The sequence below is a fragment of the Eschrichtius robustus genome, chromosome 2, assembly GCF_028021215.1.
Source record: "Eschrichtius robustus isolate mEscRob2 chromosome 2, mEscRob2.pri, whole genome shotgun sequence".
NCBI classification, from domain to species: domain Eukaryota; kingdom Metazoa; phylum Chordata; class Mammalia; order Artiodactyla; family Eschrichtiidae; genus Eschrichtius; species Eschrichtius robustus.
This window is the reverse complement of record NC_090825.1, coordinates 43,258,050-43,283,473: the sequence shown is the minus strand read 5'-3', so window position 1 is coordinate 43,283,473 and position 25,424 is coordinate 43,258,050. Positions and strand designations below refer to the sequence as shown.

Below are 25,424 nucleotides of genomic sequence, written 5' to 3'. Positions count from 1 at the left end.
CCATAAGTGTATATTTTACTTAATATTTGAAAAATATTCTAGCCCCTTGCTACACAAAGGATGAACCAACTACCAGCATCATCTGGGTACTTGCTAGAAATCCAGAATCTCTGGTTCCTACCCATATCTACTAAATCAGAACCTGCATCTTAAGACAATCCCCAGGTGATATGTGTGCCTGTTAAAATTTAAGAAACTTTAGCCTACAGGATCATACTGGGGCTTTCATGTACCAAGAGTGTCTCACATTGTATGCTGTTCTTCTTGCAGTTGGCAGGGACGGGCACTGATACAACAATACACTCGATCTTGTCCTGTCCCTTTTGTGGCTGTTAAGGGTACAGTCTATGGTCATCAAACAGAGTGACTCTATCGAGTGAGACTTCGGCCTCCTTAGCAACATTTCTAAGCAAACAGCTAGAGGTTTCTCTTCCATTAACCTGCTTAGTAACCTCAAATTTTGTTTTTCTAACTGTACAAGAAACTTTGGAGAGCCAAGTTCAACTAGATTTCTCACAAGGATTTCCTCTCAGAAAAATTAATGCAATGAAAATTATCTTCTAAACCCTCCAGAGTCTGCCAGGAAGGGGAGGAGGGGAGCAGTGAGATTGCTGGAGCCAGGCCTCTATGACATGTGCCAATTTAATTCAAACCACAGGGCTTCAATTGAACTTGGCCAATAATTCATGAGTTGAAAATAGAAGGAAAGGGTATGTGGCCAAAGTTAGAACTTTTTAAAAGTACTTTTGAGATGTTCAGCAAATTCACCATCCACAGATATTTAAAAGCACTGTGGGTTGGGCTTGTATCAGATTTTCTTTTCTGTATTTTCCCAAATCCATTGCATTACTGAAGGAGTGGCCACAATCCAGATGCAACTGAATGTAAATCCTCACTCTTTCCAGTTGAGGTGGAAATCTAAAAACAAAACAAATACAATTCAGAGAACGAAAAAATTTCAAAAATATCAACTCTAGATTTCAAAAGTAAAGACCAAAATTATTCTAATGTGTGGACACCTATGGTAAGAGCAATGTCTACCAGCTAATACTAGCTTAAATACATTCAGCTGGAATAACAGGGTGAGGAACCCCTTTACATTTTTCATCTGGGCAAGGTAGGCTAGAAAACCTGCCTCTTAGAGAGGCAGGGAAGAGGGATAAAAGGAAGAGCATTCTCTCTGCCCAGTTATGGGGAGGGTCTTAACAGATGTTGGTCATTCAGAGATATTTCCTCAGGCTTCTGGTGACCAAGAATAGCATCCAAGGACTCTGAGATGCCAGAAGACCACAGAAGAAGGCCTCCTAAATCTCCCTTAACTGAAAGCTTCTCATGAATGGGGATCACATCTCTATTTCGGTTACCATCATATCCCCAGCACCACGACCATTGCCTGATACACATTCAGCCCTCATTAAATATTTATCATATGACTGATGAATAAATAAAGTCATTGCTACAGATTAACCTGAGCATGGTAGAAATGCCTGATACTTACCAAATTCCCATCATGATATGCATGAAAATAAAAGTTTATAGTAGCCTGAAAACTAAAAATAAAAGGAAAACATAGGGCAAAGTCAGAAATGGGGGTGTCTGCACTAACCAGGAATGGGATTGTGCAGACTGGGAAGGGGAGGAGGAAAGGAATACTCACTGTGGAGCCAGAAGGCTTCCATCACCTACTTCACCATTTTGCCAAAAGTTGGATTTGTCCATTTGGGCACTTGACATTTAGTGTTTAACAAACCAGTATCTGTTACTGGCTACTGACTATATGAGTAGCACTGTTTTGGCACTGTGAGAGACAGAAGACCCATCTTTCAGATCATACCTTCTGGGAACCTAAAACTTGGTGATGGACTCCTGGATTATATAACAATGATGGTAACAATGAAAATAATGATAATGGCTTCTCTGGGTGCTTCAGTATTCCGTGCTCTTCAGTGTGGCCATGCTTCCTTTCCTCCTCCTCTACCCTCTTTCAAACTGTGCCCCATCAATCCTGCTGAAAGTAAGGAATAAGGCTCAGCCAGTCAGCTAAACAGCCTTTCGTAAAGATCACTCCAAGATCCTATAAAATAGCACGGTACAATAGAAATAAAATGCAGGCCATGTGTGTAGTATTAATTTTTCTAGTAATCATATTCAAAAATAAGTAGAAAGAAACAGGTAAAATTAATTTTAGTGATATACTGTATTTAACACAATATGTCTAAAATATTATCATCATAATATATAATTAACATAAAATTTATTAAGGGAACATTTTGTATTATTTTTTTCATACTAAGTCTTCAAAATCCAGTATGTATTTTACACTTAAAGCACATCTCAATTTGGACTAGCCACGTTTTAAATGCTCAATAGCCACATATATTAGCTGACAGCTACCTTATTGAACAGTACAGCTCTAGAAGCTCGGAAATGACCACTTAAAATGATCCAATTAAAATCTCAAAAAAAATGTGTTTGTAAGAGCACTAATCCTATTTATGAGGGCTCCACCCTCATGACCTAATTACCTCCCAAAGGCCACACCTCCAAATACCATTATACAGGGGACTAGGTTTCAACATATGAATTTTGGGGGAACACAAACATTCAGTCTATAGCAAGCACTGTGGAAACATGAAAAAACCTGAATTTTTTAAAGTTGGTATTGATTAAAATGATAATTGAAATTAATGTATCATGAATCTTAATGAAAAGTTTTAAATAAAGAAGATATTGACCAAACTACTTTGAGAATGCAAAGTACTGTTTAGTTATTGGCCTTTACGTCAATTTTAAAATAAGAAGGTTCAAAAAAATTATGTGCCAGTTACCATAAAATTTAATCTACACTTACCTGTCACCTTAGCATTATAGAGTCTGCTTGATAATGGGAAAAGCGATAGAATATTGAAAGTTTTATTTTGATAGATCCAAGAACTTCTGACTTTACAACCTTTTATTTGTTATAAGAATTTACAGATTTTAGAAAATTTGTGGTAGAGAACTATATTTGTTCACTTAAAGTTGTAACCATGTTTGTTTTAAGAGATTGGTTTTTCTCGTGAGTCGTATGAATAATTAACCTACTAACCGATTTCTTTGGTCTACTTTTAATTAACCAGGAAGAAAGACTATGCATATCCTTCTAAAATCAGAAACAAACCTAAAGGCATTTTTCAGTAAAATAGTTAAGTGACTTCAACAGATTGCTTTAAAACCAATGCATAATCTCAGTTTTTCACATTAGCACTTTACATATATTACTGGGTTTTAACTCTTAAAACAACCCTGCGAGATTAGTATTTTTTAATCCTCGTTTGTAACTGTGGTTAAGTAATTTGCTTAGTATCTCAAAGCTAGAAATGTGCTGAGCTGGAACTTAAACTCAGGGCTGTGTCATGTCCAAGCCCCCATCACTGCCTTCATAGCCGCCATTATAGTTCCCACTTCCGTAACTTGAGCACGTTGCTGAGAAGCCTCTGGTTTCACCCGAATAAAATGTAGGACTACCTAAAACCTCTCTGTAAGTGTACACTAGGTTTACAACACTATCAGAATATCATTAAAACATAGCAGCACATCTGAAATTCTCAAATATATGGTTTCTTGTTTACATGGGAAAATGTCAAGGTCATCAGAAGTCCTCACCAGAAAGTTCTTAATAAGGAATTACCCCAATAAGCGATGGTTAATTGGGTCCTAATGCAATATTGTCAGTGACCAAGTAAGTCATCAACTTTGGCAAGGGAAGTCCTCCAGTGAAGTCCTTCATTCACTAAATATTTATTGGCACTTCCTCTGTGCTTCATTCTGAACTGGACTGGGGTCACAGAGTGGGCAAAGCAGACAAGGGCCCTGTCCTTAGGAAGTTTACCCTCTACTGGAGAAGTGTCTTAACTTGAGTTTTCCCAGAAGAAGATCCTGGGACAATGATTCCAATGCAAGTAGCTTATTGAGAAGTGCAGGAAATACCATGGGGTAGGAAAGGTGGGTGGGGAGATGTCATACAGGTAGGGAATGGCAGCCCATAAAAAGTGTGTTATTAAACCAGTTATCACAGGTGGCAGTGGAGCTTATTTCTTAAAGGGTAACATTGGGAAATGGTGTAAAACAGCACACCTCAGAATCATTACATCTAAAGGCAAGGCAGCTGGTGTCTATAGGCCAGCTCCCAAGAGTCACTGGTTGAGGGTTGCTGTGGGTCGGGGAAGGGGGTGATTAGCTCCCTGGCACTTCTGGCCTAGCCCCCAGAGCTGGCAAAGTGACCTTCTGTATTCTGGAAAAATGCCCTCAGACCAAGACCCAGACACAGATACTTGAAAGTCAGCTGAAGCACATTGAAAAGTCTGGGGAACAACAGCATAGACTACAGGGAGACAGATAATGAAGATATAATGAAGTACAAGTTAATTACAGATAGTGACAATTACAAGAAGGGAAAAATGAGGACATTTTATTAACTGTAATTAGGGTTGGGCAGGGAGGCAACTGCTGCTTTACATGGAATATGGAGGTTGGGTAAGGCCTCTCTGAGCCGACACCTGGACGGTAGGGAGAAGCCCGCCATGGGAAGAGTCAAAGGAAGAGGGATTTAAACCAGCCCTGTGCCAGGTGTGGGCCACAGCTGGTGCCAGCCCAGGAACTGCTTGTCACCAGTTCGAGACAAGGTATGTTCAAAAACTGAGAGTACTTCTAAACGTAACCATTTAGAAATTGTTACAGCAATTAGACATTGCCACACCTCCAAGCCTGTGGTAATGGACTTGTCTCTGTGAACGTGGTGTAGACCACTTTGGGTGCTGTCAAACTGGTGTGGAAAGTCACGCACAGTAGGATAGTGTTAAATACATGATATTTTAAGGTTAGTTCATGCACTATAATCTAAATGTGTATACAGATCTCAGAAAAATAAGGACTTATTTCTCTTTCTTCTTTCCTCCCCCAACCCCCTTCCCTCTGGCAACCACCTGTTTGTTCTCTGTATCTGTGAGTCTGTTTCTATTTTGTTATGTTTGTTCATTTGTTTTTTAGATTCCACATATAAGTGAAATCAATACAATATTTGTCTTTCTCTGTATGACTTATTTCACTTAACATAATACCCTCCAGGTCCATCATGTTGTCTCAAATGACAAGAGTTCTTTTTTTTTTTTTTTTTAATTTATTTTTGACTGCGTTGGGTCTTCGTTGCTGCACTTAGGCTTTCTCTAGTTGCAGCGAACGGGGGCTACTCTTTGTTGCGGTGCACAGGCTCTAGGTGCGTGGGCTCAGTAGTTGTGGCTCGTGGGCTCTAGAGCGGAGGCTCAGTAGTTGTGGCACACGGGGTTAGTTGCTCCGCGGCATGTGGGATCTTCCTGGACCAGGGCTCGAACCTGTGTCCCCTGCATTGGCAGGAGGATTCTTAACCACTGCACCACCAGGGAAGTCCTCAAATGACAAGAGTTCATTTTTATGGCTGGGTAATATTTCATTCTATATATAACACATCTTCTTTATCCATTCATCTATTGATGGACACTTAGGTAGTTTCCATATCTTGGCTATAGTAAATAATGCAGCAATGAACATAGGGATACATGTATCCTTTCGAATTAGTGGGTTTTTTTTCCTTCAGATAAATACCCAGGAGTGGAATTGCTGGATCATATGGTAGCTCTATTTTTAATTTTTTGAGAAGTCTCCATACTGTTTTCCACAGTAGCTGTACCAGTAGCTGTACCAATTAACATTCCCACCAATAGTGTACAAGGGTTTCCTTTTCTCCACATCCTTCCCAACACTTGTTATCTGATGTCTTTTGGATAATAGCCACTCTGACAGGTGTGAGGTAATATCTCATTGTGGTTTTGATTTGCATTTCCCTGATGATTAGTTATGTTGTGCATCTTTTCATGTGGCCGTTGACTATCTGTATATCTTCTTTGGGAAAAGGCCTATTCAGATCCTCTGCCATTTTTTAAATAGGTTGTGTGATATATTTTTTTTGATGTTAATTGAGTTGTATGAGTTCTTTGTATATTTTGGATATTAGCCACTTATCAGATATATCATTTGCAAGTATCTTCTCCCATACAGTAGGTGACCTTTTCCTTTTGTAGATAGTTTCCTTCACTGTGCAAAGAATTTTTTAGTTTGATATAGTCACATTTGTTTATTTTTGCTTTGGTTTCCCTTGCCTGAGGAGAGATAGCCAAAAAAACATTACTACAACCTTTGTCAAGGAGAGTACTACCTATGTTTTCTTCACACTTATTTATTTTTAAAACTTGCTAGTTTCAATCATTTTAATTTTTAACAAGTGTGTTTTAAAACATATTTTAGGATAATATTATTAGTTAAATTATAGAAGTAAAATTTATATTGTTTGTTCTTTCAGGTTTATTGAGGTATGATTTAGTAATCTTCTCCTTTTGGAGGGGTTTAGTTCTCTGAGTTTGTCAAGTGAATAGAGAGTGTATAACCATCACCACAATCAATATAGAGAGTATTTCTATCACTCCAAAAGTTCTCTCTGGCCTCTTTGTAGTTTATTCCCTCCCTGCTGGAAAGCACTCCTCTGGTTTCTATCTCTGTATCTTTTGCCAGGATGCCTTATAAAGGGAATCATGCGGTATGTAGTCTTTTGTGTCTGGCTTCTTTCACTCAGTCAAGTGCATTTAAGATCCACTCATTTCTTGCATGTATCAGTGCTTCACTCCTTTTCATTGCTGAGTAGTATTCCATCATATAGATGTACCACAGTTTGTTCATTCATTTACCGGTTGATGAACATTTGGGTTGTTTCCAGTTTTGGGTGATAATAAAGTTGCTATAAACATTCACATATAGGTATTTGTGAAAACATATGTTTTCATTTCTCTTAAGTAAATGCCACGGAGTTGGATTGCTGGGCCATGTTTATGTTTAACTTTATAAGAAACAGCCAAACTGTTTTCCAAAATAGCTGGGTTATTTTGCATTCCCATCAGCAATGTGTCAGAGTTCTATCATCATCACCAGCACACAGTGTGTTTTTAGCTTTTTTAAAGCCATTCCAATAAGTGCATAGTGGTATTTCATTGTGATTTTAATTTATACTTTCCAATGAGTAATAATGCTGAGCATCTTTTCATAGACTTATTTGCCATCTATATATTTTCTTTGGTGACATGTCTGTTCAAATCTTTGTCCTTTTTAAAATTAGGGTTTTTTTATTACTAGGTTTTGATAATTCTTTGTGTATTCTGGATACCAATCCTTTATCAGATATGTTTTACAAATATTTTCTTCCTGTCTGTGGTTTGTCTTTTTGTTTTCTCACCAGCATCTCTTAAAGAACAGGAAGTTTTTAATTATGACAAAATACAATCACAGTGGCTGCTGTGATTGAGGAAATAAATTTTTTATTTTATTAAATTTTAATTTAACTTAAATAGCAATATGTAGCTAGTGATTACCATATTGGACAGCACAGCATATTAATGCCTAAATGTACTTTCAATGAACAATGTGTACATTTTAAAAATTCTTTGAGCTTCCCTGGTGGCGCAGTGGTTGGGAGTCTGCCTGCCAACGTAGGGGACACGGGTTCGAGCCCTGGTCTGGGAAGATCCCACATGCCGCGGAGCAACTAGGCCCATGAGCCACAACTACTGAGCCTGCGCATCTGGAGCCTGTGCCCCGCAACAAGAAAGGCTGCGATAGTGAAAGGCCCGCGCACCGCAATGAAGAGTGGCCCCTGCTTGCTGCAACTAGAGAAAGCCCTCGCACGAAACGAAGACCCAACACAGCCAAAAATAAATAAATAAATAAATAAATAAATAAATAAATAAATAATCCTTCCCTCTACTAAAAAAAAAAAAAAAAAAATTCTTTGATTATTCTATGTTTTGATTACATTTTTTGATGTAACTTTATGCTTGTTTGAATCTAATAATAAAGATTGGGGGTTGCATTCTGTAAATCTTATTTTTTCTTTTTCAATTTTTAATTTTCATTATATTTTATTAATGTATCAGTTCCATGATGCTTTGGAAATTTAAAAACCTGGTCCTTCACCACAGGTAGTCTGAGAAGCCCTGAACTAGACAGATGTTGTACATGGGCAAAGGCCTGTCTCCCTGACAGGGATATTCCTCATTGTTAACCCACAAAGTGGCATTCTAGAGAAGGAAGTGACAGATGGGGTAAAGGAATGAAAGACTATTTTAGAAAATGTGGTCAGAGAAAGCCTCTGTGAAATGGTGACGTTTGAACTGGGGAAAGAGCTTTCCAAGTGGTGGGATAGAATAGCAAAGTTTTGGGAGTTTGGGAAAGGGCATGGCATGTTCAAGGAACAGAAAGGAGACCAGTGTGGCCGGATGTGAGAACGGAGGGAGGGTGGTGAGAGATGAGCTGGAGAGGCAGCACAGAGCCAGATTTTGCAGTCACACAGACCTTGTCCTCTCTTCCTCTCCTACGTTGTAGATAATAATTAATGAACCACAGGCACCTGGTATGTGTGAAAAGTGTGTGAATATGTCTGAATAAGGGCCTTATTCAAAACGCACTTGAAAAAAAACAACCAAATGTTATCTTACACTTGGCTTTGGCTGTCTAGAAAGAATTATCTCTTATGTTTGCAGCCCGGGAAGTGGACTGAACAATAATAACTCTCACAAGAATTTAGGGGGTGGGGTCCCCATACCACAGATTAAGACACTGAGGCTCAAAAAGTTATATAATTTGCCCAAATCACACAGTTAACAAGAAATAGACTCAAACTCATGTCCTTTCCACTCTATTTGTTTTCAAAATGAGTCCAAAACAGCCCTTTTACAAATGTGAAATTGTCTATATTTTAATTTGGTTTTGGTAATGATATAAATGGGCACAGAAATATAACAGTTATAGAGACTGCATCTATTTTGAGAAGTCCTCCTCTGTGTTAGTTTCTTGAAGCTTCTGTAACAAATTAGCACAAACTTGGTGGCTGAGAACAGAGAAATTTATTTTCTCACAATTCTGGAAACCAGAAGTTCAAAATCAAGGTGTCAACAGCACCATACTATCTCTGAAGGCTCAAGGGGCAATCTGTTCCTTGCCTCTTCCAGCTTCTAGTGGCTCCAAGTGTACCTTGGCTTGTGGCTGCATCATTCCAATCTCCGGTCACATGAACTCCACTTCACTATGTGTGTCACTTATAAGGACACTTGTCATTGAATTTAGGGCCCACTCAGATAATCTAGGATGAGTTCAACTTGAGATCCTTAATTTGATTACATAGGCAAAGACCTCTTTTCCAAATAAGGTCACATTCACAGGTTCTGAAAATTAAGATGTGGATGCATCTTTGGGGTGGAAGGGCACCACTGAACCCACCACACCCTCCCTGCGCTTCAGCCTGGAAGCTCTCCCCAAGCAGTCAGTTGGGGACTCATCAGGCTCAGCTTTCTTGATTCTCTTCTCCCAGGGATCTCTGGCCTGCACTGCCTGCTGTCTGAAAAATATCATTTCAAATGTTTTGCTTAGTTTTCTAGCTGTTTAAGCAGGAGGGTAAATCCAGTCCCTATTACTCCAGCATAGCCAGAAGCAGAAGCTGCACCAAAGTGAAGTTCATTGAGCATAGAGACCTTTCCTATCTTACTGACGGCTGCATCATCAGTGCCTATCAAAATGATTGGAGCATAGTAATCTTTCCATAGCAACTGGTGAATTAATGAACAAATGAATTAAAAGGAGGCTAATCTATTGGGCTGGCGGAAAAGTGCCTTTGGTTTTTAAGTAAAAATAAAAGACACATTTTTCATTTTCACCAAGAACTTCATTGAACAACGTATTCACCCTTTTGTTCCACTACCTTCTGCCATTTTTAAGGCAACTTCATAATTCCATCTTCCCAAAACTTTTTAGCTTTTTTGAGCAAAGAACTGTTCCAGGTGCCTTTTACAGTCTTCCAGGGAATTGAAAATTTTTCCATTAAGAGAATTTTGTAAAGAGCGAAATAAATGGAAATCCAAAGGTGCGATGTTTGGTGAATACGGCGGATGAATCAGAACTTCCCATCCTGTAACAGTTTTTGCCTGGTCATCAAAGAAACATGCAGTCTTGCGTTATCCTGATGGAAGATTATGCATTTTCTGTTGACTAATTCTGGCTGCTTTTCTTCGAGTGCTGCTTTCAGTTGGTCTAATTGGGAGCAGCACTTGTTGGAATTAATCATTTGGGTTCCCAGAAGGAGCTCATAATAGAGGAATCCCTTCCAACCCCACCATATATACAACATCACCTTTGGATGAAGACCGGCCTTTGGTGTGGTTGGTGGTGGCTCGTTTCGCTTGCCCCATGATCTCTTCTGCTCCACATTATTGTACAGTATCCACTTCTCATCACCCGTGACAATTTGTTTCAAAAACAGAACGTTTTCGTTACGTTTCAGTAGAGAATTGCATGCGGAAATACGGTCAAGAAGGTTTTTTTCGCTTGACTTAGGTGGAACCCAAACATCAAAGCGATTAACATAACCAAGCTGGTACAAATGATTTCCAAGCTTGATTTGGATATTTTGAGTATGTCGGCTATCTCCTCCGTCGTAATAACATTGATTGTTCTCAATTAATGTCTCGATTTGATCACTATCAACTTCAACTGGTCTACCCGACCCTGAAGCATCGTCCAGAGAGAAATCTCCAGCACGAAACTTCGCAAACCACTTTTGACATGTTTGATCAGTCACAGCACCTTCTCCATATACTGCACAAATCTTTTTTTTGCTTTTTTTTTTTTTTGCCTTTTTACCTTTCTTGAAATAATAAAGCATAATATGCCAAAAATGTTGCTTTTTTTCTTCCATCTTCAATATTAAAATGGCTACACAAAAATTCACCAACTTTGAGAGAGTGGCATGGACATATACACACTACCAAATGGAAAATAGATAGCTAGTGGGAAGCAGCCACATAGCACAGGGAGATCAGCTCGGTGCTTTTTGACCACCTAGAGGGGTGGGATAGGGAGGGTGGGAGGGAGACGCAGAGGGAGGGGATATGGGGATATATGTATACGTATAGCTGATTCACTTTGTTATACAGCAGAAACTAACACACCATTGTAAAGCAATTATACTCCAATAAAGATGTTAAAAAAAAATTCACCAACTTTGATATGTCTTTTTTGAAATGCACACTGATATGAAAGCTGTCACAATACAATCTAACAAAATTGTTTCAAATGACGTTAAAGACAACTAAGTGCTGCTAGAGCCATCTTACGGAAAAAACCCAACGAACCTTTTGGCCAACCCAATAAATCCTTGATTTTTCCTGTGTTTGGGACCAAGTGACCACAACTCCTTTTACCTCAGTCAGTTGGGTGAGCTTAAGCCATCTCTCCTTAACTGAATATCTGCTAGCGTAAGCCAAAGTGTCCTCACCAATTCACTCTCGGCCTCCAAAGTCTGGCTTTCATGGTTAATGCAAAAAAAAAAAAAAAAAAAAAAAAAAACAGCACTGGGAAATTTAAGAAATGTATCCATGGAGCACATTTTGCATAATGATTTATAAGAAGTAGGTTCTGCCCATGTTTTAAATAAAATGAACACAGGGTGTTTGTGGGGGAAGGGCTGATGTGAGGAAGGTAAGTGGGTCCTAGTATTGTCACAGGGAACTGAGGCCAGACAGTCTGCTGATGGGGAAAATATGAGAGGCAAGAGATAAGAAAGAAGCCTGTCTATTGAAAAACACAGTCCATATCAGTAGATCAAAACAAATTGTGGCCATATACGAAGAAAAATGGTTTCTGCTTTTATTTCCATAGTCACACACTAATTAAGTTAAAAAATTTTGTTATCATTATCAACAGCATTTACAAGATCATCTTCTATATGACTATTTGACTTATCCAATAACCTGATTGTCTTGATCTTAGAGCTTTGTTTTGAATTTATTATATCAGATTTTTAATAACAAATATAAAACAACAGGCTTGTTATAATAAGCCTAAAAATACAGAGGTAGATAAAGAACAAGATAGAAATCTCCTACTTTAATTGCAATCCCCTGAGGTAACCAATATTAACAGTATATCTTCATACATCTTCCTCTGTTCCTGTGAACATACATGAACATATTTATATATACAGTCGGTGGTTGCTGGTTTTATAAAGATGTGAACAAATGAAATATATAACTTTTTTCATTTAATAATAGAGTCATCCTACCAGATAAATTCGTATAGATTTACTTCAGAGTTTTAAATCTAGAGTATTAATTTACTACCATTTATTCAACTGCTCCTCAAATGATATACATTTGGGTGATTTGAGGTTTTTCCACCACGTATAATACTGCACTAAACACCCTTGTGATTGCACACTGTTTTAATTTTATCGCCATGGATATCTGAGCCCTTAAATCCAACCTTTCAAACGCTACTTCCTTCCCCCCATCCTCCCTGTCATTTGGAGAACAGAGCTGAAGGGAGACTAAAGATGAGCTATGAAAGCCGGTAATTACTCCATACAACACATGGCCAGCAGCCTCCTGCTACAATATTTACGTGCTATTCCATTGAGATGGCACTCTGCTCACATGACCCAAATGCAGTTCTCACTCCACCAAGAACACAGCTGAATCCAAACTGCATTGGCAGCTTTGCACATGCTCCGTCTGGCCCTGTGAATCCTCACTCACCCATTGAGATTTCTTTTGGTTTAAAACAACACACCAGCTGCTGAGGCTCCGTTACCTCCAGTATTTTCCTGGCCCAGATCCAAGGCAGGTGGCCCTCTATGAAAACGTTTTTCAAGGTTTGAGCTTTTTTTGTCTGTATTTGTTGGGGGATAGAGGGTGTATAATATTTACACGTGAGTATAGCTGATGAGTGAGACCATAAGAAGTAACTCTTTTTCCTGTCAGGTATTACAGGAATAACATTTACCTATTTCCATCATTTGCCTTGACAAAGACCGGCAGCTCTAATGCACATTTAATTCTCAAACAGAGGTCTTGGCAAGGGATGCTGTATCTGACTGTTGTGTTGACTGTAACGTGTAAGATGGTGTTTTCTCCTCTCTAGAGACCTGGATGCTTTTTGCCATCCTGATGGTAAATGATGAGACAGACAACCATGGATTTCAGCACTCCATCTGTGTTTGATCAGCAAAAAGGTAAAAATGCTGCTTTAACTCACCCTTTGGTTCTTTGCATCTTTAGTCCAACGGTAGGGATTTGCAGTTGTACGGGGAGAGAGAGTAATGTGTGTGTGTGGGTGGGTGTGTGTGGGTGTGTGTGGGTGTGTGTGGGTGTGGGTGTGTGGGTGTGATGTGGGAAGAGGATTTCACATAGGAAACAAACCTGTTCTAAATGTTCACTTCTCATTTTATAAGCATTTAGAAGGGAAAAATAAGCTTATGGTCTATTAGTCTTGCTAAAGTGCTCCTACCTACAAATTTTAAAAATTGGGTTTCAAGCACACCAGCTATTTCAGATAGTATCATCTTTATTCTCATTAGCTTTTTGTTCAAATCTTCAAAATATATATATTATAATAAGTAACATAAACCCAATATCTCATTGCTATAGTTTCATAAATATCTCTTGATTCCCTTCAGGAATAGATGTTGCCCAGATTTATGCTATAGTTGATATATTATCTCATCCGAGGTTGTGTAATGACTTATTACTATGTTATTATTTGCAATGAAAGGATATATCTTTCTTACTCATAATTCCCAGTGTGTAAGTAATTTTCCACACAAAATGATTGCTGTGAAATTGATCCATCCTTATAAAAAACATGTATTCAGCCATGCAGTCTGTGCATGTACGTTTTGCATATGAAGTGTGTGCGTGTATGTATATATATGTATATATATATACACCTATGTGTAATTATGCATCTTTTCTCTGTAAGTACAGAAAATTTCCATTCTTTAAATGTAAGTAATATTTTAGAAGATTTTTAAAAAAAATATCTGATAGCTAAACCACTTTCAATACCCTCTGAGTATTCCTCAGAATCCTAAGATCCTTTGGTCATTTACCTGTTTTGGCTACACCGTGAAAATGGTGGTCTGTGAAAGCCTCATTAAGAAAATACATTGCTTCTTTCCTTTTCCCTTTTCCTGCTCTAGGCCATAGTGTGTTTACTACCTACCCTTCAAGCTACATCTGGTTTCATGGGTGAATTATTTCAGTTCAGTGCTTTGTCAAGTTACAGACTTACGTTTAGATTTCTGAGTAACTACTGTGTGTGTGTGTGTGTGTGTGTGTGTGTGTGTGTGTGTGTGTGTGTGTGTGTGCATCTTCAGGATGTGCCAGTTTACACAGCATTGGGCTAGGAACACCATAGAGAAAGTGATTGTTACAGTTGTGCCCACCACATCCTTTGCACAGTTTGTATCACTGACGGCAATCAGCAAAAGTGAAAATATGCTTAGATCCAAAGACCTCATACTGGCTAAAAAATGACATTATTGAGCTATGCAATTCAAAGAGAAACATAATGGGTTTATTTTTTAAGACTAATTTGAGGGAGCTGAACTGACTGCAGAGCACTAGCCCCTCGTAATGAATCCATCTGTTCCAGTGTTGTGTCTCCTAACAGGACTGAGCCCAAAACATAGTTAAAATATTCATTTATAATATTTATTTTCTTATAGCACCTTTCATGTGAGCAATTCACAGCTATTTCTCCACCCTAGACCTGATTCTTCCCCTTGTAAGTTAACCCTCTCCCTGACACCTCCACCTCTATTTCTCAATCATTTCTCTCTAGAGGTGCTGTGGTTTGGTGGAAATAGCATGGGCGACGTAGGTTAGAATGGCAGAATAACTACTTCTTAGCTGTGTGACCTTAGCAAGTTACCTGACCTCTCTGGGCCTTAATTGCCTCAGCAGTAAAATAAAGGAAAAGATGCTCACCTAGCAAGGTTGTTGTGAGAATCTAAAATAATGTAAAAAAAGCACCTGTCACATTGCCTGATATGCATTAAGTACTTTCAAACTGTGGCTGCCTTTGTTATGATCGTTGCTGTTATAATTATTACCAGCCTCGACTGTGAGTTCCTCAAATGTGAAAGATTATTCACCTCTCTATCTCTAGCTTGAATTTAGCAGTCCTCAGCAATGAGGACTCAGCAATACAAATGAGAGTTTAGTTAAGGCCAGTTGACTATACTACATTAATTATTTTCTTTAGAACTCCAGGGTACCATTTAGAGCAACCCCTAGAATAACAGTTAACTAAATGATACCTGAATAGTTCTATTATCACATTAACCCTTCCACCTTCTTAAAAGCATGAAAGGCCATAATAGGTTTAGACCATTGCATAGATTCTAAATACCATATTGTTGGGCAAAACCATGGTGAAGTGACTTTCTCTTGAAAAGTTGAGTATGGGTAGGGCTTTAGTAGAGGATTTTCCTTGAATTCCTAATATCTGGGGAATCAAAACTCTAGTGTCCACTAGCTTTACATGCAGATGTTGACAAAAGACATTACATCTGGAAAGATCTTAGAAGTCTTGTAAGACTGCTGCAACGGCATCGCCTTTATGGAATGTAGACAGCGGCATTTAGGTACAACTTTGTGTCCTATTTTATTTTACCTTCAAAAGAAAAACACTATCAAAAACCAAGGAAGTCCATGGTGTTCTCCACAACTGGTTGGCATTTGACTACTTGTTTGAATTAAGTATGGAAAGTCATTGACAGTGTGGGTTGTTCCCGAGGTTGGCTTGATTTTTTTTTTAATTAATTAATTTATTTATTTACTTTTGGCTGTGTTGGGTCTTCGTTTCTGTGCGAGGGCTTTCTCTAGTCGCGGTGAGTGGGGGCCACTCTTCATCGTGGTGTGCAGGCCTCTCACTATCGTGGCCTCTCTTGTTGCGGAGCACAGGCTCCAGACGTGCAGGCTCAGTAGTTGTGGCTCACGGGCCCAGTTGCTCCACGGCACGTGGGATCTTCCCAGACCAGGGCCGAACCCGTGTCCCCTGCATCGGCAGGCAGATTCTCAACCACTGCGCCATCAGGGAAGCCCCTTGGCTTGATTTTTGGTTTTGTTTTTATTTTTGATTCTGAGTCATTGCATCCTCTACCAGCTGTTAATTCATCATGGGGTTGGGGGGGAAGGAAATGTTGCATTGCTGTTCGTAGGCTTTTTTATTATTTTTTTATTATAATTATTAAAGACCTGGCTTTCTCCTCTCATCACTGTGAGATTACAGATCTACCTGAATGAAACGTAACATTGAAATGAAAAGAAAAGAAAAACTTGGCCACATATAAAAATCACCTAGACAGTTTTTGAAAATCCTGATGCCTGGATTCCACCACTGGATATTCCAGTTTATTTGGTGAGGGGCATGGCCAGACAAAGCTCCCCAGGAAGTTCTAATGTACAACAAAGATTGAGAACCGCTCATTCCATCCATCCCCCTAAGATCTCAGATGGGAAAAGTGAAGCACTGAGAGGTTAAAATGGGGGCCAATTTATGATCATAACACACAGCTAATTAGTAACAGAGGGGACTGAGACCCAGGTGTTTGCTATCCAGACAGCAGACTAAGAAGTTTCTTTCCAAGGGCAATCTCTGGTCTTAACAGCTACTTTGAGGTGGAGGTAGGGCTCAGGCAGCTCTGGCTTATGGTTGCCCAGAGAATGGTCAGCAATGTGCACTTGGAAACTATGATGAATGATGACCTTCAGTTTGGCTCAAACCAGAACCAGGTGGATTTGGTAAGTCTGAGTCCCTCCAATTGCATTTTTCTATTTTTCTCTTTAGCAGAGGTAATAAGACAATCCCATGCCAGGGGCTTGGGGACAGATGGACATTTGCTCTAGTCCAGTCTCAGTCCTCATCCCAGTTGCATGGACTTGGACAAACTGGTTGATCTTCTCATCTGTGAAATGTGGGTAATATTATACATTCACAGGGTTGCTAGGAGGCTTAAAGATTGTGTTATCTTCCTGGCCAAGGGGATTCGGGCCGTGTCTCTGGCTTGCCCTGTGAAGCTGTGAGGGAGGAAGCCTGGGTCTGCAGAGCTCTCCACTCCGGCTTTGTGCTTCTTGCTTTCACCACGGCAACATCTCTCTGGTCCCACGTGTTCTCCCTGGCTGTCTTCTCTCTCAAAGCCCACACGCAGGAAAGGACCTGTAGTAAAATCATTTACTACAGAACACAGAGGCTCCTACTGAAGTTGAGACTTCAGTTATGTAACCAAAGATCCCTGCATGAGGAGGAACCCAGGCCTCAGAGAAAAAATAGAAACGACAAGGGAGGTCCCAAGGGCTTCACCCAGCCCAGCCCTGCCCCAGCTCTGTAAGAAGGGTTTGAGGAGGCGGAGCAATGTGTCTGCAGGCACCTCTGGGGGGTGTGGCCCACCCTCACAGGTTTTTCTCTGGTAGAGCTGTTGAGAGAATGCGAGGAGGGGCTCGGCCCTCCAGCCCAGATTTATACAGAGCATCGTGTCCTAGGGCTGCTGTAACAAATTACCATAAACTGAGTGGCTTCAGACAAGAGAAATGCAATCTCTCACAGCTCTGGAAGCCAGAAGTATGAAATCAAGATGTCAGCAGGGGGTGTGCTCCTTCCGAAGGCTCTAGGGAAGAGTCCTTCCTTGTCTCCTCCAGCTTCTAACTGCTGTGGCTTCATCACACCAATCCGCCTCCATCTTCACATGGCCTTTTCCTCTGCATGTGTGTCTGAGAACTCCCTCTGCCTCTCTCTTGTAACAATACATGTGCTTGCATTTAGGGCCCACCCAGATACGCCAGGATAAGCTTCTACTCTCAAAATCCTTAACTCAGTCTTTCAACATGTGAGGTGCTATGCACTCTTTTGCCATATGAGGTCATAGTCCCAGGTCCCAGGGACTAGGGCATGGATATACCTTCAAGGCCACCATTCAGCCTGCTACTTGGCATGAAAAAAGGTCAGATCTCAAGTTCCTTCTCAGAGGCATACAGCCTCATCGCTGGGTTTTTGGTAAAATCCATTCTCATTTAAGTCGGAAGAAAGGTTGGCATTTGGGAGGTGGGATGGAAAGGGCATAAGATAAAATGGCAAAACTGAGGTTCAAGCCTAAACCTGCCTGACTTCCAAACCCATCTTTTTTCTACTGCAATACCCTTCCTTGATCAACCATACATTTTAATGAAGAAATAAGACATTCACAAAAATTTAAATTAATGAAGCATATATTTTTACAATCAAGCTGTTATCCCTTGTATTGTGGATTTTTAAAGCTCCCACGTGCAGATGTGCTGGTTTTAATTTCCAACTTTTCATCCAAAATGGGAACGCCAAACAAAAAGAATTTAGAGTGCACAGATATGCACTTTGCTGAAAAAACAAAAGTTAAAATTCTGACGTGACAAAGGAAGAATGCCTCCAAAGGAAGAATAAGCAAATTTTCAAAGGGGTTTGGGAAGAGAGTAGAGAAAAGGCAGGCAAAGGAGACAGGAAAGGGAGGGGATGATTTGGGCTCAGCTGATTTTAGGCACAGACCTTGAATGGGATGAAACCCAGGAACACTGAGGAGAATTCTGTGCTTGATTTTCAGATTGATGGTCCAGATACAGGGAAATTAGCTGGCAGGTGACCATTCCAGAGGTTCAGAAGCAGATTATCTGTTGCCTGTGGGAAAATGCTCAGCCTTCTCCCTCTCTTGGTCAAGAAAGAGGAACAGAGGGAAGAAGTAACAGGAGAAGAATCCTTTTTCCAATTTTCTTGCCCACTCAAGACCTAACCCAGGCAAACACGTTGACTGGAAGCCTGCCCCTCCCCCTCCTCTGCCTCCTTCTTTGTGTTCTTTGTCCTCTTTCCAGCACACAGGAACTTCCCTTCCATCAGCCAACTCCTGGGAAAGGTTGTGACACACCAATCCACTCCCGGCCCCTCTTCTGGACCTAGCTAGAGGGAAGCCCCTGACTGATCTTATCCAAACAATTACCATTCACTGCCTTAGAGAACCGTGAAACCGAAAGTGATTCAGTGGATTGGGGTTGAGGGGAGTGGTGTCATTGTCAGCATTCTGCACCATAGGACAGCCATAGTGTCCTCGGGAATGGGGCCTCTTGCCTGACTATGCATCACAAGAAGGAGAATCTGGGAGTGGTACGCAGAGGGAATGAAGGCCCACCTGGTGAACCAGATCTCCTGAATCAACCCTGATGTTATGTCCCACAACTCGGCTAGATCAACTTCAGAAGGCAAATCCTCAACTTAGCCCCTTGTCTGGAAGTCAGCTGGGTCGCCACACTGAGCTTTTCCTACCATCTCTATTCATTAACTCCATATTTCTTTAGTAATTATTAAACAACTGTGTTGATTAACTGATATCCATAGATTTTCCCTTTGAGGCAACCATTTGGATGCAAGGATATTTCAATGGAGCCGAAAGGAAGAACCACTAAACTTGTAGCTATTTTTATTCCCAAACAAGTAGAAAAACAAACCTCTCACCCATCCGCAAATATAGGACAAGGTGAGGAGGTGAGGGTCTAGATGCACTGAGGCCCAAGGTTGGTGTAAAAGGTGGGTATGGGCTAGACACCGTATTGCAGAAAGACCACATCCACCCAGGAGTCATGTTTAGCCCACTTGTAAGCCTAATAAATAGGTCCGTGTGCTTAATAAGGGCCCTAAATTTGTTTTCTCTATGTAAAGTTTTAAAATGTCAGTTGCTTATTGATGAGGCCACTCTTGTTTTATTGGGTCCATTGGGGGAAGAAGTGAAGGGACAATGTTCCAGTCTACATGGGAACTATTTCCATTTCTAAAAGTATCCTCAGAATTTAAATATATACACATATAACATTTAATAGCATTCTAATGCTTTTTTAACTTTTTGTTTGAAAATAATTTCAAACTTAAAGAAACATTGTAAGATCAGTATAAAGAACACTGTCTTTTACCCAGATTCACCTGTTAACATTTTACCCCATTTGCTTTATTGTTAGCTCTTTCTCTGTGTCCATCTCTACATCTCTGTCTTTGTATCTCTCTGTTTCTCTATCTCTCTCTCTGCCTCTTTCTCTATATGTATGTATGTATATGCTTATTTGTGTGTGTGTGTGTATACATGTGTATGTACTTCTATCTCATCTGCCTGCATTCCAATTTTGTCTATTGATCCAATAATGTCTTTTATAGCACTTTACCCCCAGTACAGGATCCAGTCTAGGATTAGGTACTACATTTAGTTATCAGGCCTCTTTAGTCTCCTTTAACCTGGAACATTCCTTTAGACTTTCTTTGTCTTTTATGACATTGACATTTTTGAACTTACAGTCTCTCTCTTTTTTTAATACCAAGTTCCTCCTTATGGGTTTGTCTGACGCTCCTTCACAACTGGATTTAGATTATGCATTCCCAGCCAGAACACCACATGGGCGATGTATCCATCTCAGGTTATCACAACATGGTTTAAATTCTTTTAGATGGTAATTTGATGTTACAGGTGTTGCACTATTAGATATCAACTGGTTCTTACAGAGTTTTTTAAGTACTGGGGTTTCTTTCTAAATGTAAAATTAGCATCACCTTCTTCAAAATATTCAGGCAATACAAAAAAGAATTCAGTATAGAAAGTGTTGTATTCTCTTAACTAGCAAAGGGCTGTGTTCTTCAGAGTCTCTTAGCCCCAGCCTGTTCCCAGCTTCTCGGCTGCCAAGATAGACCCTAGCAACTCAACCTCCATGCGGGGATGGGGAGTAGCTTCCAAATGGAGACAGAGATCAGGCCAAGAATATTAACCAGTAGTAATAATCAGAAGAAGAGTGATAACTCTGGTTTATTAAGCAGCTCCCATTTATTAAGCCAGACACTGTGCAAAACTTTCACTCCTATCATCTCACTGGATCCTCAACACAGCCTGTCAGATAGATTCCATTTCTAGTCCATCTGAGGTTACATGACTTATCCAAGGCCACACAGAACAAAGGCAAAGCTCCCATTTTTAACTCTGGTTTCTGACCCCCAAGCCCTCCTCACACTGTTGTTCACCATGAAGTTATACTTTCAGGATTCTTATAACCCACCTCATCAACCCCTTCATGACTCCTAGCACAAAGGAAAATAAAGGTGACGGCAGCTAGGTTTGCTCAAGTCACCCCAGGGCTGAGCTTCCATTTGCAATGAGTTCTGCCCAGTAGGTTCAGCTTAGTGACAGGCTGACCTCTTCCATGGTAGGAGTAGATCCAGTCTCCATGGCAACCTGCCTTTAGAGCAAAGAAAGACACCAGACTCCTAGGAGGAGGAGGAGGAAGCTAAAAGGGTAGGATCACACTGGAATTCGACCTGTAGAACTGATGTGATGGGAATTGGGAATCTGTAAGGTCAGGGCTTGGCTTCCACCACAGAAGCTTCTGAAGCCCGGTTCTTTATCATTTTCCTACTCAGCCTATTTGTTCTGTGCAGCAACAGGTTAATATTTCTCCAAGAGACATTTCAGAGGGCCCCGACCCTGTAATCAAGGTCACAAATAAATAGCAATTGACAAAGAGGAAAGAGAATTATTTTAACCTTGACATCCTAAGCTTTGATCCTGGGTGACCCCAAGATCATTCCTCTGTTCTCTAACTCACAACAGTAAATCAGAACACAGTTTGGTGTTCAAAAAAACCCAGAAACAACAACAACAAAAACAAAAACAGCTTACTTTTAAGAATCATGAGAGGAACACCTGAAATTCATCTGAAATGACATTTTTATCCTTCTTACTTAGTGCTATTCAAGTCAGCTGACTCAGCACGACCACCACGGAGAGGTCTTGGGATGGGCTCACAGCTGTCTGCTTTCAGGTGGTCACTGCAGAAACCAGTCCAGATCCTGGAAGTGTTTTGTCTTAGAATAGTAGTAACTTGTAGAATTGAAAGGAACTCAGTGAACGTGTAATCCAGCTCCCTCACTTTTTACATGTGAACACTGAAACAGAGGGGTTAGCGGTGGTACAGTGTACTGGACTGTAATGGCCACTGGAGTCAAACAATTCAAGTCCCAATGCTGCCACTCTTTTTACCGACCCTTTCCAGTCAGGCCCCAGCATCGGTCCTTCTGCCGGTGTCATTGGAACCAACAGAATGAGCCTGAGTTTGGTTCAGAAGTAAAGGGGAGTTTTCTTCTTTGCTCAAAGAATGGAGAGACGCGAGCTCATTCTCTAGAGGACACGCTGTCCTCACAGGCTGTGGGCGGGGCTGCTTTATAGGATCTCCTGGGGGGGCGGGGGGCGGGGGCGGGGGGGGGGGAGGAGGCGAGGGGGCGGAGCTCTCCCAGGGCAGGCGCAGCCTTACCGCTCAGGCTCCAGAGCGCAGGACCCCGAGCAGCGTCTCTGCCCACGGCCCGCGGCCATCTTGAATTGAGGCGGTGTGTGCAGCGGCGCTTCTGCCCGCGCCCAGAGCTGAGGTGTCTGGCACGGGCGCTTCACAGGAGGAGGAGCTCTGGTCTGAAGTGCCAAGTACCAGTCCGAGGCCTCTGTACGCGGCTCCCGGCGAGCAAGTGAAACCAGACTAATCACAAAGGAAAAAGAAAAAAAGGTTCGACTGCATTTTATTACCCAGATTCTATTTTTCCATGAATTGTTAGTGGGCTATGCTGGTGACGCTTACTGTGTGACCCAGCTGTTTAACATCTCTGTACCTCACTTTCCTACCTTGTAAATTAAGATGGTGCTATTACAAAGGGTTGTTTATAAAGATTGAATTAAGGAATACATGCAAAGTACCTGCAACCACTGCTGGCCCATAGTAATCACTCGGTAACTGCTAGAGGGCGTTATAGGTTTGTTATAAAGATGGTTATAACACTCTTCAGAGGATGGTTAGAAAGATTCAATGACATAATACATACAAAGCACTTGGAACCATGCCTGGCCCAGAGTAACCACTTAGCAAGTGCTAGTGATTCTTATAGATGACTTACCTAAGGTCCTATGGACAACCGGTCTTCCCTGGTCAAGAGAACATCCATCCCTCAAGTTACCTCCCCCCCTGTAATGAATTCATAGCATAGCTCTCCTTTCTTTAATTTTATTTTTTAATTTTATATACAATTTGTAAAGGTTAATTTCCATTTACAGTTATTACAAAATATTGTCTATATTCCCCATGTGTGCAGTATATACTTGAGCCTATCTTATATCCAATAGTTTGTACCTCCTACTGCCCCCCTCCTCCCCACCACCACCCCACTGTTAATCACTAGTTTGTTCTCTATATCTGTGAGTCTGCTTCTTTTTTGTTGTATTCACTAGTTTGTTGTATTTTTTAGATTCCACATATAAGTGATATCATACAGTCTTTCTCTGTCTGACTTATTTCACTTAGCATAATGCCCTCCAACTCCATCCATGTTGCTGCAAATGTCAACATTTCATTCCTTTTTATGGCTGAGTAGTATTCCATTGTATATATACACCACATCCTCTTTATCCATTCATCTGTTGACAGACACTTAGGTTGCTTCTGTATCTTGGCAATTGTAAGTAATGCTGCTATGAACATTGGGGTACATGTAGCTTTTTGAATTAGTGTTTTTGTTATATTCGGATATAAACCCAGGAGTGGAATTGCTTGGTCATATGGTAACCCTGTTTTTAGTTTTTTGAGAAACCTCCATACAGTTTTTCACAGTGGCTGCACCAATTTACATTCCCACCAACAGTGCAGGTGGGTTTCCTTTTCTCTACATCCTTGACAACATTTGTTACTTGTGTTCTTTTTGACGATGGCCATTCTGGCAGGTGTGAGGTGATGTCTCATTGTGGTTTTGATTTGCATTCCCTGATGATTAGCGATGTTGAGCATCTTTTCTTTTGTGTGTGTGTGTGTGTGTGTGTGTGTGTGTGTGCAATCGCTTTTATAAACAAATTTTAGGCTGGAACAAGGAGCTCCTGGTTCATCATGTTGGAGATTGTCCTTGCTGCTATAGGCTGTTGAAGTGTGCCTCCCTTATGATCTGGTTGATGTGGGAATAAGGACCTTGGCATAGCACATACCCCTCATATAAGGACTGAGGGGTACTCTTGTTGAGTTCAGCAATGATCTGGTTTAAGCTGCTTTCTGATCCAATTACTCTCTCTGGGGAATTAACACTGCTGCTCCTGTCATTATCATTGCTTGAACATGCACACACTTTGGTTCCTCTTAGTGGTTCCTTCCTTATTGTTTTTCGTTGCATCCTGAGACTCCTGAAAAACAGGGTTTCTCTTACTCCTTTTGGACTGGGGAGAATGGTGATTGTCCTCTTTATTATCATTCCTTCTTCTTTTCTGCTTATTGTTCAGTGACTGTGTTTCTAATTCCAATAGCATGTCGGTAATTGGGTCTACATTCATATTTAGGACAGAGAATACAGTAGTACTGGCCGAAGTGGCCCTGGCAATATTGGCCAAAGAAGCAAAGCAGGATGACGGTGAGGACCAGAGATGGACCAGTACAGGCCAAAGTTGTCCTGTAAAAACATTCTGGCATGGCATACCTCCCTAGTCCTGGCCCCAAAACTCTAGAAACCTTGAGTATCTTTTCATGTACCTGTTGGCCATCTGCATTTCCTTTTTGGAAAAAGGTCTATTCAGTTCTTTTGCTCTTTTTTTTTTTTTTTTTGGCTGCGTTGGGTCTTCGTTGCTGCGTGCGGCCTTTCTCTAGTTGCAGTGAGTGGGGGCTACTCTTCATTGCGGTGCACGTGCTTCTCATTGCAGTGGCTTCTCTCGTTGCAGAGCACGGGCTCTAGTTACTTGGGCTTCAGTAGTTGTGGCACGCAGTCTCAGTAGTTGTGGCGCATGGGCTTAGTTGCTCCGCAGCATGCGGGATCTTCCCGGACCAGGGCTTGAACCCATGTCCCCTGCATTGGCAGGCGGATTCTTAACCACTGCGCCATCGGGGAAGTCCCTCTGCCCATTTTTTAATCAGGTTTTTTTTGTTGTTGTTGAGTTATATGAACTATTTATATATGTTGGATATTAATCCCTTATCAGTCATATCATTTGCAAATATTTTCTCCCATTCAGTAGGTTGTCTTCATTTTGTCGATGGTTTCCTTTGCTGTGCAAAGCTTTGAAGTTTAATTAGGTCCCATTTGTTTATTTTTGCTTTTATTTCCTTTACTTTAGAAGACAGATCCAAAAAAATATTGCTGTGATTTATGTCAAAGGGTGTTCTGCCGGTGTTTTCCTCTAGGAGTTTTATAGTATCCGGTCTCACATTTAGGTCTTTAAACCATTTTGAGTTTACTTTTGTACATGGTGTTAGAGAATGTTCTGATTTCATTCTTTTACATGTAGCTGTCCAGTTTTCCCAGCACCACTTATTGAAGAGACTGTCTTTTTTCTCCATTGTATATTCTTGCCTCCTTTGTCATAGATTAATTGACCATAAGTGTATGGGTTTATTTCTGAGCTCTATATTCTTTTTTTTTGGCTGTGTTGGGTCTTTGTTGCTGCGCGGGCTTTCTCTAGTTGCAGTGACCGG

The 25,424-nt window shown here is 40.7% G+C and overlaps 2 protein-coding genes across 2 annotated transcripts in view; one reads left to right on the top strand and one right to left on the bottom strand.

Annotated features, from left to right (window-relative positions):
* Positions 1 to 22,310: 22,310 nt before the first annotated feature.
* Positions 22,311 to 25,424, top strand: part of ANKRD55 (ankyrin repeat domain 55) — an 82,859-nt gene continuing 79,745 nt past the window's right edge. Inside the window, exon 1 of the mRNA XM_068532893.1 lies at positions 22,311 to 22,493. The gene's annotated coding sequence lies outside the window, so the exon portion shown is untranslated. The remainder of the gene's footprint in view (positions 22,494 to 25,424) is intronic.
* VCF2 (VCP nuclear cofactor family member 2) lies at positions 23,857 to 24,268 on the bottom strand. Its single transcript, XM_068534812.1, is given in 2 exon segments — positions 23,857 to 24,085; positions 24,132 to 24,268. Coding segments are annotated over 2 exon segments (366 nt in total).